The sequence below is a fragment of the Botryllus schlosseri genome, chromosome 15 (genome assembly GCF_051294905.1).
Source record: "Botryllus schlosseri isolate E-star chromosome 15, Bs_hap1, whole genome shotgun sequence".
Taxonomy (NCBI): domain Eukaryota; kingdom Metazoa; phylum Chordata; class Ascidiacea; order Stolidobranchia; family Styelidae; genus Botryllus; species Botryllus schlosseri.
In genome coordinates, this window is record NC_137250.1 from 14,747,867 (window position 1) to 14,766,688 (window position 18,822).

The 18,822-nt window shown below is 40.3% G+C and overlaps 1 protein-coding gene and 1 long non-coding RNA gene across 2 annotated transcripts; both read left to right on the forward strand.

Moving 5' to 3' along the window:
* The first annotated feature begins 7,719 nt into the window (after nucleotides 1-7,719).
* LOC145457256 (uncharacterized) lies at nucleotides 7,720-10,007 on the forward strand. The gene is made up of 3 exons (XR_013920816.1): nucleotides 7,720-8,367; nucleotides 8,749-8,879; nucleotides 9,817-10,007. It is a non-coding gene; the product is annotated as an uncharacterized LOC145457256 (long non-coding RNA).
* An 803-nt stretch (nucleotides 10,008-10,810) lies between these two features.
* Nucleotides 10,811-16,357, forward strand: LOC145457255 (uncharacterized). The gene is made up of 2 exons (XM_080335446.1): nucleotides 10,811-11,000; nucleotides 11,629-16,357. Exons 1-2 carry the CDS (start codon nucleotides 10,892-10,894, stop codon nucleotides 12,375-12,377), a joined length of 858 nt encoding a protein of 285 aa, XP_080191572.1. The 5' UTR covers nucleotides 10,811-10,891; the 3' UTR covers nucleotides 12,378-16,357.
* Nucleotides 16,358-18,822: the final 2,465 nt, after the last annotated feature.

The following is an 18,822-nucleotide window of genomic DNA, read 5'->3' on the forward strand; positions in this document are numbered from 1 at the left end:
ACTTGACTTGATTCACTTTGCAAAAATGACTTGACTCGACTCGTCGATTAAAAATTGCATATTTGACTCGTGACTCGTAGCAAAATTTCCGAGTCAATTTCAAGTCATCAAGTAATTTGTGTTGATAAAAATCCCTGTATCTTTCATATGCTCGAATTGTTCTCGATACGCTGGTGTGACCTGTGAGAGCGACCAAGTTCATTCATTCAATGATTTCCCATTTTACTGAACCTCCATTGTCCTATCAGAAAGGAATTGACCGCAAACTAAGTGATGGGAGCTTACAGAGTACGTTTTCGGTAAGGTAAGAAAGCAATGTGATAGCAATGTATCCATCTCTGTTGTAAAGTCCATAGTCATTGGTGCCCGGTGCTCAACTTAACGCTTAACCAAACCTTTTGCATGATTTAAATTGAATCTGAAGCAATCATCTTCTTTTTTCTTGATGTAGTTGAGGGCATGGAAGTGAACAAGCCTGGGTTAACTATCTCCCTTTATTCGATGCTGTGCTGTTTGTGATCGGAACTAGAATTTTGTTCGCACATTTCAAGCTACCCTGCCAACATGGCTATTATTCGTCCGTCACACCAACTACTATGACTGCACACGAACAGTTTAAGTAATGCGATCACGGCTCGGCACTGGATTTTCCTGCGCGAGAAGGATATTCTTGTTAACTCGCTGCAAAATGCCGCTGACAAAGAGGCATTTTCCGGAAAAGAATGAATTAGATTAGAACTAAAATTGTAGTATAGAAACATTTGCCAAATTAGATTAGAATTAGAATTAGAGCATATGAACAATTCACATATTAGATTAGAATTAGAATTAGAACATGGAAACATTTCATAAATTAGATTAGAATTAGATTACAGGCATTTTGCTCTAGTTTAGTGAAATTAGATAACTAGAATTATCTAGTTGTCCAAGTCTGCTTTACTATAAGCTCGCAAAAAGAGGAGGGTGACATGCTAACCAGTGGATAGTTGCTATCAGGGCTTTGGAGCCGGAGCCGGAGCCCCGAAGCCGTGCATTTTTACGGGAGCTGGAGCCGGAGCCGGAGCTTTACATAAAATTCAGCCGGAGCCGGAGCCGGAGCTGGAGCCCGTTATTTGAGGGGTAGCTCCGGCTTCGACGTACTTCATAAGATGCTATTACATATGAAACAACCATATCTGCTGAGTTCACATAATTCAACAGCAGGCCTTCTCGAAATTAAGAATATTTTCCTCTTTGGCGGTACCTTTTCCGATTAACCATGTTCCTGAGGATTTAATAGCAGAGCAGTCATATGTTCAATGTCCAATTTTCATACATGAAGGCCAAACCCCGGTATGCGAATTATGCCTGAAAATATTGTGGGTATTCAACATACCCGCAATGTCATTATCAGCACAACCTTGTTGGCCAATTGTGTACGGTTCGGAAATAATGATCGCTATGTATTACGCGAACTGGGAGAGAGGATAAAAACGTGATTTCGTTGCACATGTCGATATGACGAGCACGAGCCGAGAAATTCCATCTCATCGTTGCTATGAATCGGATGAGCAAATACTCGTTCTTTCATGATAGTTCTTTAATCGGGCCGCGAAATTGGACAGGGTTATTGAGTATACAATTATGCATGTTAATTGGAATTCATTACTGCGCATCATCGTCATTCACGCGAGTAAGGATTTTCGATCGTAAATGGGATGGCAGAAGAGCAGCCCAAAACCCTATGGTCTTTTATGTTGGAGGCAAATTACTGATTTGATACTCGATTTCCAATTTGTAATCATATGTTTCGTAAATTCATTCTGGATGTCTGCTTGATACTCTAGTATTCTCGGATTATCGCGCACTGTGACTTGTAAATGTGCAATGTGCATACTGCATAGTTTAATTCGTTATGGGCATGGCGCAATGTGCATGGCACAGTGTTTAATTCGATTATTCGATTCGTTTCAACGGGAAAATATTCGGCTATATTACGATAAACTTGATCGACATTGGATGGTCTGGTAACGACTAACGAGTGGACCAATATCGAACGTCAAACCATTGGTCATTTGGTACAAATCGAATTTATATTGATCACGTCGTTATATCCGCCCATATTGCTCTTACTACAGTTGCAGTTGAATAATAATCGCACATTTAAAGATTGAATTGAGCTGTATGGCTTAATGTTAACGAGTACAGTACCAGTGTTAAAACGCCGCATCATAATTTTAATGCTGTACATGTACACAGCAATGGCACGGAGTAAAGTGCGTTCTAGTGCAACTATGATGTTATCGACAATTGGCAAGTATTCATTATGCCGCCACAAGCCGGCACTTATGTCTTCGTTGCTGCATCCGATATTACTGATGGCTGACAGACTCTAGATTACCGGTTAATTAGTAATCTAGATAGACCAGGGGTGGCCAACCTTTTCGGCTAAAGGACCACATGAAATTGACGAACGAGTGCGCAGCCCACTAGCAGCGCCAGGCGCGTAAAATTGTCAAAGTTCATATTATTATTACTTGGGTATATTGCGGGTCGACTGTATAGGTATACCGCCCGCTGGTCTTAGTTTGCAAGGACAGGACTATTCGGCATCTGGACATATCGATATCGAAAATTTCCGCTAATATACGACAATCCGTTTGTGCTTACATTTCATCGTCGACGATCTTTCTGCGAGCGCAAACGCGAGAATACTTTCACTCGTAATTGCGAATATAGGTAGACTCAATCGGCTAAATCATTTTTTTGTTTCATTTTCAGGTGGGGTATAGCGTATAGGCTACAAAGAAAGAATCGTGTGACAATTAAACACGCGAAGTGTGAAGAAAAATTTTACTACTTTTTTAGTTTATTGTAATGTACGACGACTTACTAAAAATGTGACTGGACCCTGGATCTGCGAATGCGTAGGAATTTATATTTTAGTCATCAACATCCCAGGTGTCGCGGCCAGACTAACCATATTTTGGTTGGCCTTGCAAGTTCACAATCTGAGCAATTCAATTTCGATAATATAACAGAATTTCGATAATATAACAGAATTTCGATAATATAACAGAATTTCGATAATATAATGGGAAATTAGCTCGCGGGCTACTCAAAACCTTCTCGCGGGCCACATATGGCCCACAGGCCGCTGGTTGCCCACCCCTGATATCAGAGGTGGTCAGTAACGAAGTACTTCTACTTTTTCGAAGTACTTAAGTAGTTTTCCTCTACTTCTGGTACTTACTCAAGTAGATCTGATTTTCGCTACTTCTACTTCGTAATATTTTGTGATCTACTTACTTACTTTTCGCTATTTTCAGTTTTTCAAGTAGAAGTAGTTCAATCTTTCAATCAGGAAGATAGCCTGAAGAATTTCGGGGCTGTTTTCACGGATTATCAACATTTAATTTTCATAAAAGTTTAGTAAAGCCCAGAATTTTCGTCGCGCTTCGCGCGCAGTGCTGGATACGGAGTGACCAGTATGATTTCACGAAAGTATCGGTGAATATAATTTAGGTAGAGGGTTGGCGCGGTTCCGTTCACGCCACATTGTCGCCCTTCGTCCATATCAAATAATTCATCACAGTATATATGGCTCATCATAACGCTTGAAACTGATGTTTCGCAATCTAGCATTTACTTTTCATATCGTAATCTAGCATGTCGATGGCGTGTCCTAATCTGGAAAGTGGACTCTGATTTTTTTTAATTTTAGAGCTGTTTAGCATACCACCTTTGAAACTTTCTGGACTAAAAACATGAAATGCATGTTCTGCTTTTAGAAGTATTATTTATATTTCAATTTCAATTCCCAGTATCATATACTTTGAGTTATAATTATCATCAGTTCTTTTGTCTGAATAACATACATGTTGAAGTATAAAAGCAAGTGTAGTAATGCCTTTAATTTCTGGAAATAAAGCTACACAATATGGCATTTTTACGGTCCATCATATTTTTTATTAACGTTTACTAATCGCGCAAAATGTTTACACCGTATCCTATACAACTTCTCCGAATTGCTCTTCTACTAAACTACGGGCCTTATAATATGGGGAATGGCACCATACCATGCTATATTCTGAAACGTGCTGTTCGAGAAAACAGAGGATTAGCATCGCATTTCCATATCAATACTATCATTTTCATCCCATGATGTGGACGAATACTTACGCTATCGAAAATTGGATACCTGCTGGTATGCATCAATATGAATCATGCTCGTCACCTATTGCATATAGCTCAATTTGCACCTTTTTACAATCCATGTGAACGAATTAGGATCGTTTTCATAACTACTTACTTACTTGAGTACTTTTAAAGCCAGTCAATTCTACTTCTACTTCAAGTAGTTTTAGGTTGCTTACAGAAGAAGTACTTCTACTCGTACTTGAGTAGATTTTTTCTTCGCTACTTCTACTTCTACTTGAGTAGATGTCTTGACTACTTTGACCACCTCTGCCTGATATAGACAGACACCTTCGATAGTTTTCAGAGCCGGAGCCAGAGCTGGAGCCGGAGCTGGAGCCGGAGCAGTGGTAATAATGCGGCTCCGGAGCCGGAGCCGGAGCCAATGTATGATAGAAGAAAGCTCCGGATCCGGAACTGGAGCAATGCAAATTTACGGCTGCTCCAAAGCCCTGGTTGCTATCCGCTACCAATCACGTAACCGAAGTCTTGCAAATAGATAAATATTGCCGACTTGTATTGTAGCGTATTGATAAGGTACGACTGTGGTGCTTATAGCCTTATCAGGATTTGTGCTCCACGACAACGGCACAATGGCAATTTCAACAGGTCAATGCATTTTTTCCTTTCACGAATCAGTCATTCTATTCATCTTTCATCGGATCTTTGCAGCGGCTTTCAAGCTCACTGCACTTTCTGGGCTTTTAAGTCCCTGCAATCGTGGTGACGTCCGCGATGAGGAGCCCTGATAAATCTTCGACAAATAGAAACTTGACGGAGCCGAGACTCGATACAACAATCATTATTGCTGTCGTGTCGGTGTTGCTTAACACACTGCGCCACTCGCTTCCCGTTTTTGCCGAGTTACTTCCCCTTAAGGGAAAATTTTCAACACAATATCAAACATTACGCAAACTTCTAGTTACTCATTAAGTGCATAATGGTTTCAATTAGCTTCTTCCGTTCAGATATATTTTTAATGGCTGCCACCTAACATCTGCAGATTTTGAGGTTATCTTTTGCTTTAGAGTATGGCTAATTTCGATATAGCTGCTGTGCATCTCCAGTTTAGTAGTATAGTTGATATCATTCGAAATTTGAACGTCGTTGCCGTTGCCTGTCTATATAGACTTGTATACTTGTGTTATGAAATCTTATCCGATGACGATTGAGACATGGCCATGGTGGAAACATGCAGGAGATTATGCTTTCATATAAGCTTATGAAAAGAGAAGACTATCAACGAACTAAGTATTTTCGGAGTGCATTACCACAAAACGATGCTAATTATTGAACTTATAGTTTAAGACTGCCCGTGCCCGATGACCATTTAGGACTGATAAAAAACATTAGTTTTTCAAATTTTATTGAACATCATATCGTAGAATGACCGTAGTTTCCTTCATGTAATTACCTGGACGGGGATGTGACAACTCTGCTAGAGGAATGTAGATATCCCCCGAAAGGAAAATATCATAATGTAATGCGAAGAAAGCAGTGGCGGGCTTCGTTCTGAGTAGGTGAAATCTACATCGACGCTACACGAGATAATTTCAAGGTCGCCGGTGAAAGTGAAACATTGAAAAATGGTTTTGATCAGCCCCTTGCCCATGGTTCATTCGAATTTCAAGCTCGGTTATGTTGCAATAATACGCCCCTCAATTCAATAACGACTATGTACGTACGTCGTATACGTCGTACATGAACATGAACATAAAATGTTTCAGAACATCAGTGAAATGAGTCGGAGAATATTTCATCGGTATCGTGATCTCAGTATAAGCACTACTTAATGTGCTCCGATATATGAAACACGTACATCATATGGAATACCATGTATAGTATACTTTTGCTTTTTGTTTGAATTGTTTTCTTGTCGGACTGCCCATGGGATTCAGCAAATAAAGTTCTGATTGCTATGCATATTAAAATAACACCAACTTCTTCGATCGATGGCAATAAAGAAGCTGGCTGAATTTTTACACTGCGACAGTTGTTGCCGTATTTCACCAAATGCGTCTTAAATTGTCCAGATGGGTGACGACGGAGCTTATTTCGGGATGGGAAGTTGCTCGCTAGCCAATAAGAACTATATCGTAACATGGCTATTGTTCGGTTTAAGCCAGCAAATACTTTCTAATCATGTTGTAAATTGCTGTGTAAAACTGGATTTTAAAAAAATCTGTCGGTTCAGCCCACGCATTAGGGGGGTATGTGTAATGATTGTTAGTTGCTATTGTGATAGTACTGCTCTTTCTAGGGCCGCCAAGTGTCTAGCACCGACTACGTGAAATGGACACTTGGTGGACACATGACAATGCAATGTTACCCCTTGTCACTGGCTGCCGTGAGGACGCAGAAATAAAGCTGTCTAAAACTATTGTCCATCTCTACACATCGACTACATATTAGGTCTTCCACATATATGCTTCCATTGCATCGTACTTATTCCGTTTACTGTGTTCAAATATTTTTCTGCTACCTACCGCACCATTGTCAAACAGTTCGAGTACATATTGGTTTTCTTGCGATATAATGTTGCGCAATCGCGTATAGTAGATACTTTGTTATTACCCAGTCGCTCGCCGTTCTTGATTCTGGTAAACATTTTTAATTATACTTTTATTTTGCTGACAAACTTTCTATAATTATAATGCATCGGAGCAGAACTGTGATTTTATACTTTTCATCTATTGATCGGGGGTGGTAGAATTCACTAAAAATATTACTGCTGTGGATATCCGATTTTCTTTAAGTGTGCTTAAGTCCGATGGAATCATGACCACAAAAAGAAGTACCTTGGAATTATAATCACGCAGATTTAACATGCAGGCGATAGCTATTCTTCTGTCAATATATAGTTGAAAATGGTGGAGTGTAAAGTAATCAACTACGTCGCTTTTATGCGTAATTGTAGACATGTGCAATTACAGGCCATATTTCTTTGATTGAAAGTGCGCAAATATCAATGGGTAAGACCACACACAATAGTAATTTCGAAACCACAATCAGTGATCGTATAATCACTGCGGAGGAGATCCACTGTGAACCAAACAATTATGAAGATTTTACTCATTCAAGTTATGCAGATGGAAATACTTGACAGAGGTTTTAAAAAATAAATGTTAAGGTGTAGAAGTGTAACTGAACTAAATCAGTTCAATTGGTTGCGGGCCGAGAGAGGGCCTATTTAACTACGTTCGTACACTGTAAAAAATCTGGTAGATTTACTGGGAAATCTCCGTAAATTTTGCAACGAATTACCGGTAGCTGCCAATAACTGTGCGTAGCTTGTAATTTTACATTTTGATATGTAATATTACCTCAATTTAGCTCTAAAGTCAAGTTACCAGAATTTCTTCGCAAAATTACAGACAGTTGCTCGTTTCTGAAGTTTACCAGGCTATTGGCAAAATTGATTAGCTTGAAAATCTCTGCAGCCAATGTATACGTGGAACTGAATGTTACTGATATCATTCTCGTGGTGATTTGACCTGATTCAACCTCGTTCGCGAGACTGGGGTCTGTCATACGGAAATTGTTGGTAAAAGAAACAACTGACAATCGTAGATATAGCCACTATATTATATTATAAGGCTGTGGCTATCGGCCGGTCTCGCTGGTTACATTCGTTGTCACGGATAGGACTGATGAGTTGGAATATCAGTTTAGGATGTATAATATTGTTCGGGAAACTAGAAATATCAGCGCCGCATGCTAAGTTGACCAGTTGTTAATGGCGAACAAGGCGACCGCGACCTGTAATAGCTTACATTAGGTTACCGTTACGCGTTACTGATTTTTCTGAGATTCGTAGTAAACAACCAATGCATCACTGTGACATCACAAGCAGCGTCTGGTTACGTCAGTACGGTAAGTAGTGACATCACATGGAATAAATATCAATTTATACGCAATTAGATGGGAAAGAAAGGGACTAGATGTAATGATAAATGTTTCTGTAAAAAAAAAACGACCTAAATCAAACATTATAACGCAGTGGCCAGTAAATATTATTGGTGGCATGTCAGCGGATGAATACCACTTATTTTGAAATCGTTAGAGTGGCGTATCGTCGTATTGCCATTATAGAGATTTGAGCAAAGGGTGGAGCGAAGCTTGCGCTTGAAGAAAGTGGACACGATCGTTGAAGATTCCTAGGAATGCTGATTGGGATACGCATCGTAAAAGGTACAGTATTACATAGTATTCGTTACCTTGAATATCTACGACTGTGCACACCACCGGGATGACTTTGATTTCACGATTGAAATATTTCATTCGCCGCATTCTCTGTTCTATTTTGGGATGTTAGTCGACCTATATACTGACCTGTGACACCACATACTCTGCCGCGGAGTAGTTGAAACTGTTGGTATGTTTATGTCATTTTGAGCCATAGCATAGACATGTTTCCATCCACTGCTAGATTTGTTTGGTACACATGCCACCTCAAATGAGGAACCTTTTGCTTCAATACATAAGATCAGTGGTTCTCAACCTGGGGAACGCGAGAAATTGACAAAGTCTGTATGAATTCTGACTATACATGTGTTTCACAACCATTTTCAGAAGACGATTGTTGAAGATGAAACTTATTTCGTATTCAAGAAAGCTCGCCAAATTCAAACTCCAGCAGTCGCGCTCAACTTCATTTAAGCAAATCTGTGATATTCTTTGAAGATTTAGAGGAATTCCCACGTGTAAGTCATTCATTACTTCATAGCTTTGGCAGTAGCCTAAAGCTCTTTGCGCTGGATAGCTGTTGTTAATAGCTGGCGAACTGCACTGCGTAAGACAGACTTCGATGATATATAGGTTGCTCGGTTTCGCCCTCAATTAAGCTACCCTATATCAACACAATTTGATTCAATTTAATTCCAAAACTGATCAAATTGTGCATGGAAGTACAGAACGACGCCTTGTTCTCTGTAGACACTACCAGCATTCGGGTTAGTCTCAGTGCAACCTACCTTGAAACAAATTGATGTCCTGTCCAATGTTTTTTTGCTATTTTCAAACAAGTTTGGGGAAATTTGTCAAAAATGTTAAAGACTGGAATACGGATTCAATGGCGTAAGACATAAGATCAGGGATGGGCAACCTGCTGCCGTAGATGGGAATTTGTGCGCCCGCCAACACCTAATTCAATTAGTATGTGTTAGCATCCGTCGACATGCAAATTGAAATTACTAATTCACTCCCAATTTTTTTAGAGATTTTATTTATTCTTGAAATTTTGTTCGCGCTCCACGCAATTCAACATAACTTAATTTTTCGATTTTAATATAGTAGCGCCCTTCTAAATCTGAGCAAGAATTAGAATCGTGTGCTCCTCACGAAAATTTTTTTTTTATGGTACATTTGGGCGATTTCAATATATTTCCACTACCGATACGCTGGACAATCCTGATCGGGGGTCAAGAAATAACAGCATGCAATAAAGTGCATGGTGAAGTAGGTCATGAATCTCTGCTATATCATGTAAAAGGCGGAGCCGTCACCACACAATGTATCTGTACCGGTACTTCAAAAATTGTTATATTTTTGTTACCCTCTTTGTCTTAGTAGTCTTTATAATGTCATGTCTAGGTTAGGAACTTTGCTTATTATAGCGACTTACGCATGAATTCTTTTTAGTGGAGCTGCAAGATACTAGCTACACAGAAGGAATGAGGACGAGAAAGAGAAACAATTGGAAGTTTGGCCGATGGTGGAAGACCACTCGTGTTACTGCATGTCTCCTAAAGAAGAATTAGACCTCCAGCAGCAATACTTTTCCATCGATAATCTTCTCATCGTCAATCATGAATGAATATACAGTTTGTTCCAATCTCGTTTTGGGGCTGTAAAGAAGCTTTTGCGATATTTTAGCATCAGGTTGTTTTGCGATAGGTATCGGTTGTACGTGAATTTACAAGCTGGTATGTAATCCTGATTTACACAGACAGCATGTATGTAGGTAGGCGGTAAAATTACAGTCTGAGTGGCAAATATACAGGATAAAATGTAGATTGGATATACCGGAGGTGACTGTAACATTACAGTCTGGCGTGTAAAGTGAGATTACCGGACGAATGTAAGTTCAATTTACATTGACTAACGGTAATGTTAAATTACCACGAAATGTCTGGCTACCGTGCTTCCAAACATTTCGCGGTAAATCGAGGTTTTTATTTTTTACAGTGTATAAGTATTAATGCTTCGTTACTGACCATCTCTGGTTAGTCAGATGCCTATGTAAAAGATATGCACCTACTGACTAACCATGTTCAAAAAATATGGGGAAGAGAAATTTTGATCAATAATGTGTTTCGATCACTGTTGCGTATCGCCGATATGTAGCCGCACTCCCTAACACTCAGAACATGTACACTTGTACATGTACATTGTACATTGTAGGCTACAGTCAAGAGCACGTTTCGTTCCATCGGGAAGAAGCACTCATGGCCCAATTCTGCCGGAAGGATTTGGGCTGAGAAGGCCTCTTGTACCGTACTGTAGTCATTACCACGGTGTGTCTCTTCTACAAATCTATACCTGAAAGTGTGGCCTTGATGTAGCGTCATTGTCTGACAATACAGGCTTTCCACGAAGACAATATCTCGCACCATAAATTGTGATCATTAACGTTTAACAAAATCTCGTTTCAGCTTTAATTTATACCCAGCAACGTTCAGTTCCTTGATGCTGTCGGTTCAGCCGAACCAGAGAAATGACAGAAGGTCGAGGATCTCCGCCCCGGAGTTCTGTCAATATCTTTGCTGGTGTAATTAAAGGAATCCATATAGATTATCCAGAACGAATGACACAGAGAGAAAGAGGTGAGAAACGGGCGTGTAGCCTATATTAGGACAATCATAACTTGCTTACAACAACAGACTTGTTGAATTTACGATCACAGGCGTATCTTTTGTATGGAGGAATCCGGACAAAATGGAAAAACTCGAATATACTAAATAAGCGCCATGAGTGAATTATAATTTTCCAGGCGGAACGAAAATGCTTATTGTCTCTTGGTAGATGGCTCATTAACTGCACCCCCATTTTACGTAAAAATATTACGTTCAAGAAGCTATAAGAACTATGACGGCAGTGATATCGCTGCACTCTATAAATTATAGACTGGGGCTGTAGATGGGCAAAGTTATTAGCTCGAGCACTAAATTCGGGATATGTAGCTATCAGCGGGTCGCATCGTATATTATATAATTTGGAATATAACCAAAAAAACAAATTCAATAAAAAGCAAGATAATATTTAGTTGGAAAATGATCGAAGAAATGAAGAACAACCAAAATGAGCGGTGAGTTAGCTTGTCTGATTTCGAAAATGGAATGGAGATTTGAATCTGTGAGCAATGACCTCTCAGGACTCACTCATCCTACTTTTACATTGATATCACGGCATATAACGTGTCGCTCTAACATTTGTATATTGATTATTGCACAGTTTTACTCTTGGACCTGATAGAAAACGTTGCGAAGTTGGAAGAGTACAGAATTAAAGATCGAAAATCGGATTTCGGTACTGCACTGTCCGTGATTCACAGCCGGCTGCCTCGCGAGCCAGGCCTATCTCCTGACTTAATTCGCAACATTGTATTCAAGCTACTCCAAAATGAAGAGCAGATGTATCCGATAGGTGCCCTTCTCCTGAGCACAGCATCGTTTGATCTCGCCATGCAGGGCTCGTTGTGTAATGAAACGTTGCGCTTTGTTGATGGGATCGCGCATGATGTTCGGCATATAACAAAGAACTTGCCGCCGACATGCAGTGGATTTGGCCGTCAGAAAGCATGGGAGTGTGGTACCGATCTTTTGAAAAGGATGAGCGATGGATTAGGCCACCGGTCGAGCAGTCCCGACGCTTTGAAAAGTCAGGCCAACTGTCTGGCAAATCTTAGTGACATCCATGCATCCGAAGGAAGTGCGGACGGAGCAATCGCATACGGCAAGGAAAGCATCGATCTACTCAACCGATATTCCGATAGACCCGAAAAAAGTCGGATTTATGGTTTCTCTCTGTACAATGTGGCTTGGGCGTATTATAGCAAAGGCGATAACGGCAAGTCGCTGAATTACTACTCGGAAGCATTAAGAGCATTCGAGAAAGCCATGGATATGCATGAAGATGACAAAAAAGAATGGATCCGTAAAACGCGGAGGGAATGGGACCGTGCACGTAACAACTCGAAATAGAAAAGTTACTGACTATGGAATGAACTATACCAATCTTCAATCAGTATGGCAAAATGACTCACCGAAGCTAAACAAAAGTAATTATTATTAACATTGGTTAAAAAAGAGTGACGCTTATCGCTAGCAAGGCCAGGCATTAATCAAATACTGTAGTAGCACTGTTTCGGAAAATTCAAACATTATTGATGCCAGGACACCATGCCATGACCCCCTCTAAATCGCCAATAACTGTGAAAATCGGCTGCACTCAGAACATAGGCAACGGTTACGAACTATAACGCTAATAAGTGTCAGTCTAATTTCAGTATTGAATTGAAACAGTAATATATTGAGTATGTTGAGACATGGCGACCCCGGGATAAGTTAGGACGACCCCACTTTGGGTCTCGACCCACAGCTTGCGATCACTGCTAAAAATTAAAGGTGCACAAAATAAGCTATGCAATTGTGCATCAACGGAGTATTAAAATAACGAAACAATCAAAACATAATCTTCACACAAAACGAAAACACTATTCAATATCAGTGTGAATTCTGCTATTTCCATTCGGATACCAGAGTTCAGACATGAGAGGCTTCATTTTGGAATGTGTCATTCGCAAGAAGCGCAACAGCGTGATACCAATTGCTTAATTACAAATGAGCTCATAAATATTGAAGATATAATGGGCTTTTCAGAAAGTCGAGGTTCCTTACGTACGCCACTGCACACGACGTACCATATACACCTGTCACAATTCGACTATATACTCATCGGGCCCAATTGGTAGAAACAGGTTTCCTGAACTATCTGAAGCTAAAGTAAAAGCTGGTGTATTTGTTGGCCAACAAATTAAAAAAGATGCCTAAGTCGAATGATTTTATCCAAATGCTTATTGCAGATGTGGCGAATGGGTTCTTGGGTAATAACAAGGAAGATAACTATGCCGAACTCGTTGCCAATTTGGTAAATTCGTATGGAAACATGGGGCGCAAAATGTCCATGGAAGTACACATGCTTGATGATCGCTTGGACGAGATTCAAGACTTTATGGGAGCTTATTCAAAAGAACAAGCGGGTGGGGTACAATTCCATCAAGACATAAAATACTTTGAAACGAGATACCAAGGGCAATATAATCAAAGCATGATGGGAGATTATGTCTGGGCATTGAAGCGGGGAAGTGATTTAGAGCAGTGGTTCTCAACCTTTGTGACCTCGTGGACCGGCAGAACTTCTAAATAAATGTTGCGGACCAGTGAGCCATCAGAAATAAAAATTTACCATAATTTTATTAGGACAAATTCATACAGCTGAAATGTAATATTGGAAACTTGATTTATTGATATATTTTCTGCATGATATAGTTTCTGCATGGCGTAGCTCGCAAAATCTACCAACTTGATTGTGATTGTTCGGTATCCTATGGCAGAAATGTGTCACAAAAATTTGCCTAATTGCACTGTCGGAATTTAACGAAGTTCGTTTCAATGTCTCCGTAGCCTTCACATATAACTATACTAGCTAGTCCGAAACGAGTTGTATGTTATACTATTATGCTATACTTTTAAACAATTTTCATAACACTTTTCCCATGGGACGCGCGTCCGAAGTAAACCTTGAACTCTGTGTTGCGACACCATGTAAAAATACGACCCATAATTCTATTTAAATATTTAAAATGTGATGTTTTATTTAACCAACTAATGAGCAATCTTCAAAATTATTGCATTTTGGAATTGAGATATAAAATTCCAATATGCCTGGCGAACCGGCAGTTGAGAACTACTGATTTAGAATTCAAAAAGAAGAGCCAGCAAAACATCCCATGTTCAACTGATTTCGTACTTGATCTGTTTCCGCCTGAAATATTTAGTTTTGCGTTTAACATTGATCCGGATACAGTTAATTCATTTATGTGCAAATTCCCATGCGCCATGTATTAAAGATCAAAGACAGTTTGGTAAATATCAATTTCCTATAGGGTAAATCAGCATAACCATTAGGATTGCGTTTAAAACAAAAGGTGTTTTAAATTTTTTTTCAAGTTGTAAAATTATGCCATAATTTAGTAAATACTTTCCAAAAAACATGTTGTATGAGCCTACGGATGATACCCCCCCCCCCCCCCCCCCCCCCGCCCCCCAATATAGACGAAGTAAACCGATATGGGCTGGTGGAAACCGTCAAAATAGTCGGTTCAACAGCAATAGTATAGATATTTCGTCAAAGAAGCTATATTTACCCTCTATTTTCAATTGTCAATGTCAATCCACTATGCCATCACAATTCGTGACGACATGACTTGAAAAATAAAAAATAAAAAAATAAAAACAAGGGCCTTGTTTTAAACATGTTTGTTTTAAATTGATTTTTGTTTTGAATGCAGTCCTAATTTCCATGCACAACATAGCACATACTTAGCACATTCAAAAAATTGCTCTACTAACCACAAAACCAAAGTTTGGAATGAACTATATCGATACTTGAAAATTCCTAGGTGAGAGAGGTCAGGAAATGTCGATTAGAAACCGGGAACAAAAATCGTGTTACATGGTGTAATATTAGCAAACGTGAACGAGTCCCGAATGCAGCTGTCATCATAGAGCGCACTCACCGGCTTAAGAAATTCATCCGTCCACGGTTTATGGTACGCCGATCCAATCATCGATAATGTTGGGCGGAGGTGAACTTCCGACTTGTGGATTTTCGGAAGACCATACATTCGTGGACGGTGAAATCTTTCCAGCCTTTTTCAAGGTTTGGAGCGCGCGTTGAATACGCGATTCGATTTTCGAGATACACTGGAGCAGTGGCTCTCAAATTGGGGGCACGCCTTTCTTGTGGGGCGTGCAAGCATCTGAAGTGGGCGCGAAGTCGCAGTGACCTGAAAAAATTTCTGGCTCGGCGCGATTTACCTCCTGCTCATGGTGTTTACTTCGTCTATTGTCCGAATTTCATATTTGAGAATTCTCTCATCAATAGCCATAACCTTGATGCCATCAAACTATCCGTTAGGATGGATAGCATTCTGATTTATTCCTTTAATATTTTATGATATCACGATAAGGGGGGCGGCATTTTTCGTTGTCAAAAAGGGGGAGTGTTTAAAAAAAGTTTGGGAACCAGTGCACTGGAGCTGGTTGATAACGGAAATGCCTTGGTATGAAATTGTTATTAATTAATTGAATTGAATAGATTATGCATAAACACGGAGAAAATAACCATGCTGGGATATAGGCTACATATGCATGATGGAACATATGAGCCTGTTTTCATTTGAACATGAGGGCAGGTGGGCATGTTTTCGCTTGAACATGGGGTCACCTGTGCATGGTGACAGACGGGCATGCGAATATTTAGCATGTGATACAGCAACTTAGACATGATTACATCGACACTCGAGCGTCTGTCAGGTTAAAGTTATATCGAGAGCCTATATCAGTGGTTTCCAACGTGCCGATATTATGATTGGTTTATTCGCAATTTCATCAGTTCAATACACCACAAAAATGTGATATTATGAAAGGATAGGAAGGTGTCAAAGCGACTTGGAGTAGTCTATATGGAATCAGACACCTACCATGGCCTAGGCGATGTAAAGAAGAGGCATGCACACTGGATGAAAAGTAAAGAAGATAGTATATAGAAAAAGCAAGAGACAAAATGGGTGACATGTCATAAGGCGAGATCGATAGGTCAGGTCGTGGTCCCTTAATCTTGAGGAGGGACTAGTATTCACTTAGTAGTAATTGCTTGTATTTCGACTTGAATGTGGACATGCTCGTCGACTGACGGATGGCCTGCGAGATACTGTTCCGCACGTCAGATCCTACATATTTGATAGAGCGATGATCTTTTCGGTCTATCATATGATATTTGGACGACGTGGACGCGCGTGTGTTGTACTTGTGCGCTTTTGATTCCGAGGTAAAGAAGTCATTGAAATATTCGGGGCAATGACCGCAGTGGTACTGATACATAAACTAGGCGATTTCTAGTTTCCGCATATCTTCTATGTTTAGGACGCCGAATCTCTTCAGCAGCGACTTGTTAGATTGAGAACCTGGCCCCTTTGGGCCCTAGCTATGCTACGCAGTACGTTATGTTGAAGTTTTGAAGTGACTCGACTGCAGTTTTACTTGCAGCACCCCAACAGAGGATGCCATATTGTAACTATGATTGGATTAGGGATTTAAAGAGTATCAGAGGCGTGTCTGTGTTGGAAACGGGCTGACCAGCGATGTTAACGGTTAGGTTATTTTTTGAATTTACTGTCAGCAATTGGGATTTCGAAACGTTTATGCAAAGGTTATTTTGGTCGTCCACTCATGCACTTCGGACATTTGGTCACTAGCCAGGGCATGCAGCTCTGCCGTCGAAAATGCGGAAGAGAAGAGGTGAATATCATCAGCGAACAGTGTGGTGTTCAATGAGGAGAATTCAAAAATGTAGTTGACATATAGTTTTAAGAGGATCGGTCCAAGTTCTGAGCCTTGGGGTACACCACAGGTCACCAGGTGAGGAGAGGACAATGCGTTTGAGATTGCAACAATTTGTTGGCATCCAGTAAGGTAGCTTTTCATGAGCTCAAGTTGTGGGCCCCGAAATCAGCAACGCGCCAGTTTCGAGATGAGGATTTTAGGATCTACGCAGTCAAACGCTTTTTCTAGATCGAGGAAAATGCTACATCCCACATATCCCACATTCGACACAGCGAAAGAAAATGAAAACTCAACAAAAAGGTAATTTTCTCAAAATGTGTATTATGGAACCACTTTGCTTTCGCTGCGACGATATACTGTAGATAATTATTTTGCAAATGCGTCTGTCACTCACCAAAGAACCCACGACCTACCGAACGAGAAGCCGCACGCAACACCATTACAATATCCCGCTCGGCTATGGATCTGTGTTTGACATTGTCAGTGTCATTATGAGTGTGACATCACGTGACGTCATGAGTTCTTGCTTAAGTCCATGTCCACAAACAACCTGTCGTCAAATTCACACCATCCCTATAGTTTGCACCATCCCTACTATTGACTATATATTGCCATTGGTCAATCTAAATTGGAAACGAAGTCAGTATCACCACTAAGGGCGTCATTGAGCTGGAATTAGCAGCGACAAACCGCTTAATTGTTGTTATAATGATAACCTCCTAACAATCTCCAAACTCCATAGAATACCATTTGCACTACGCCGAAAGGTGGCAGCGTACAATTGTTTCGCACTCACACAAATCCCACCGGTCAATGATGCGAAAAAATTAAAACCGACTTGACATTTTGTATATTTAAAATGCATGTGTTTACTAGCTCTGTGACCGCAATCACAATTGCATTACTTGGAGCTGCGTTCGATATAAGCAGTTAACCGACAGACGTGCAAGTATAGATCTGCTTTGTACAAGATTCTACTTAGTCATTTGGGTTTTCTCATGCAAGGGTCACCGCAGCAGATCAGTGGTACGCGTAATAGTTGGCCTGGTGTTTTGCGCATGCCCTTCGTGCCGAAGCCCTATCCATTTCCTCGGGCTTTTGACCGATACTACAACGGATCTGATCTTCCGTGCTTGTGTGACATCGGCCGATACGATTCAAACCCAGGCCAATGCAAATTTCGAGGCCAATGATTTAGTTGCTGACTTACGGCGGCCGTCAATGCATGAATTGTACAAGCCGTGAACTGTGCATGTGTGCAGTCAATTAAATTACTCATTAAAAGTCGTAGGTTTCATGGGGCAGCTATATTTAGCATTTACAGTTGGACCCTCTTCTCTGGAGGAAGAATAGGAGCACCTTTTGTAACAAGGTTGGACAATGGACATGGACATGGGCATGAATCGAAGCAGACGGAGCAATAAAATGGACTTCGCGCATCTGATATTGTTAATAGAGTTAATATTGGCTGTCATAAGTGGACGTAGATGCTATACAGATTTGAACATTCAAGTCTCGTGAATGAAAATTATTGTACAATGGGGTCTCTTCCAGATGATATGCGGCCATCGGGAATTGTAGCTAAATAACCTCACAACATTAAGCCACACTGGAGACATGTGAATATAGATCTTACGACAGGCGGTTCGCTCGTGAGTCACGAGTGTACTTACACCGTTACACGTAACCTACCAGAGTAAATTAAAAACTCATTTGACGAGGTGGTCACCACTGAGAATTGACATTTCTTCAATTTTGTTGTCCGAATGTAGCACACCTCTGGTATAGAGTATAATAAATAAATTATCAACTATCCCCTATACCCCTATCACACACAGTGGTAGACAATTGGATGTGCTATATCTTTGATGAATCAATTCCTGTATATTTTTGCAGTGCCTGACGTAGCCACACACGTGAACGGACTATTTTATGATTTTGGCTTCCTTTCTATAATACTGTAGTTGAACTTTGGTTCGGACTGCATGTATTACGGCAACTGTTGACAATTTCCATTGTT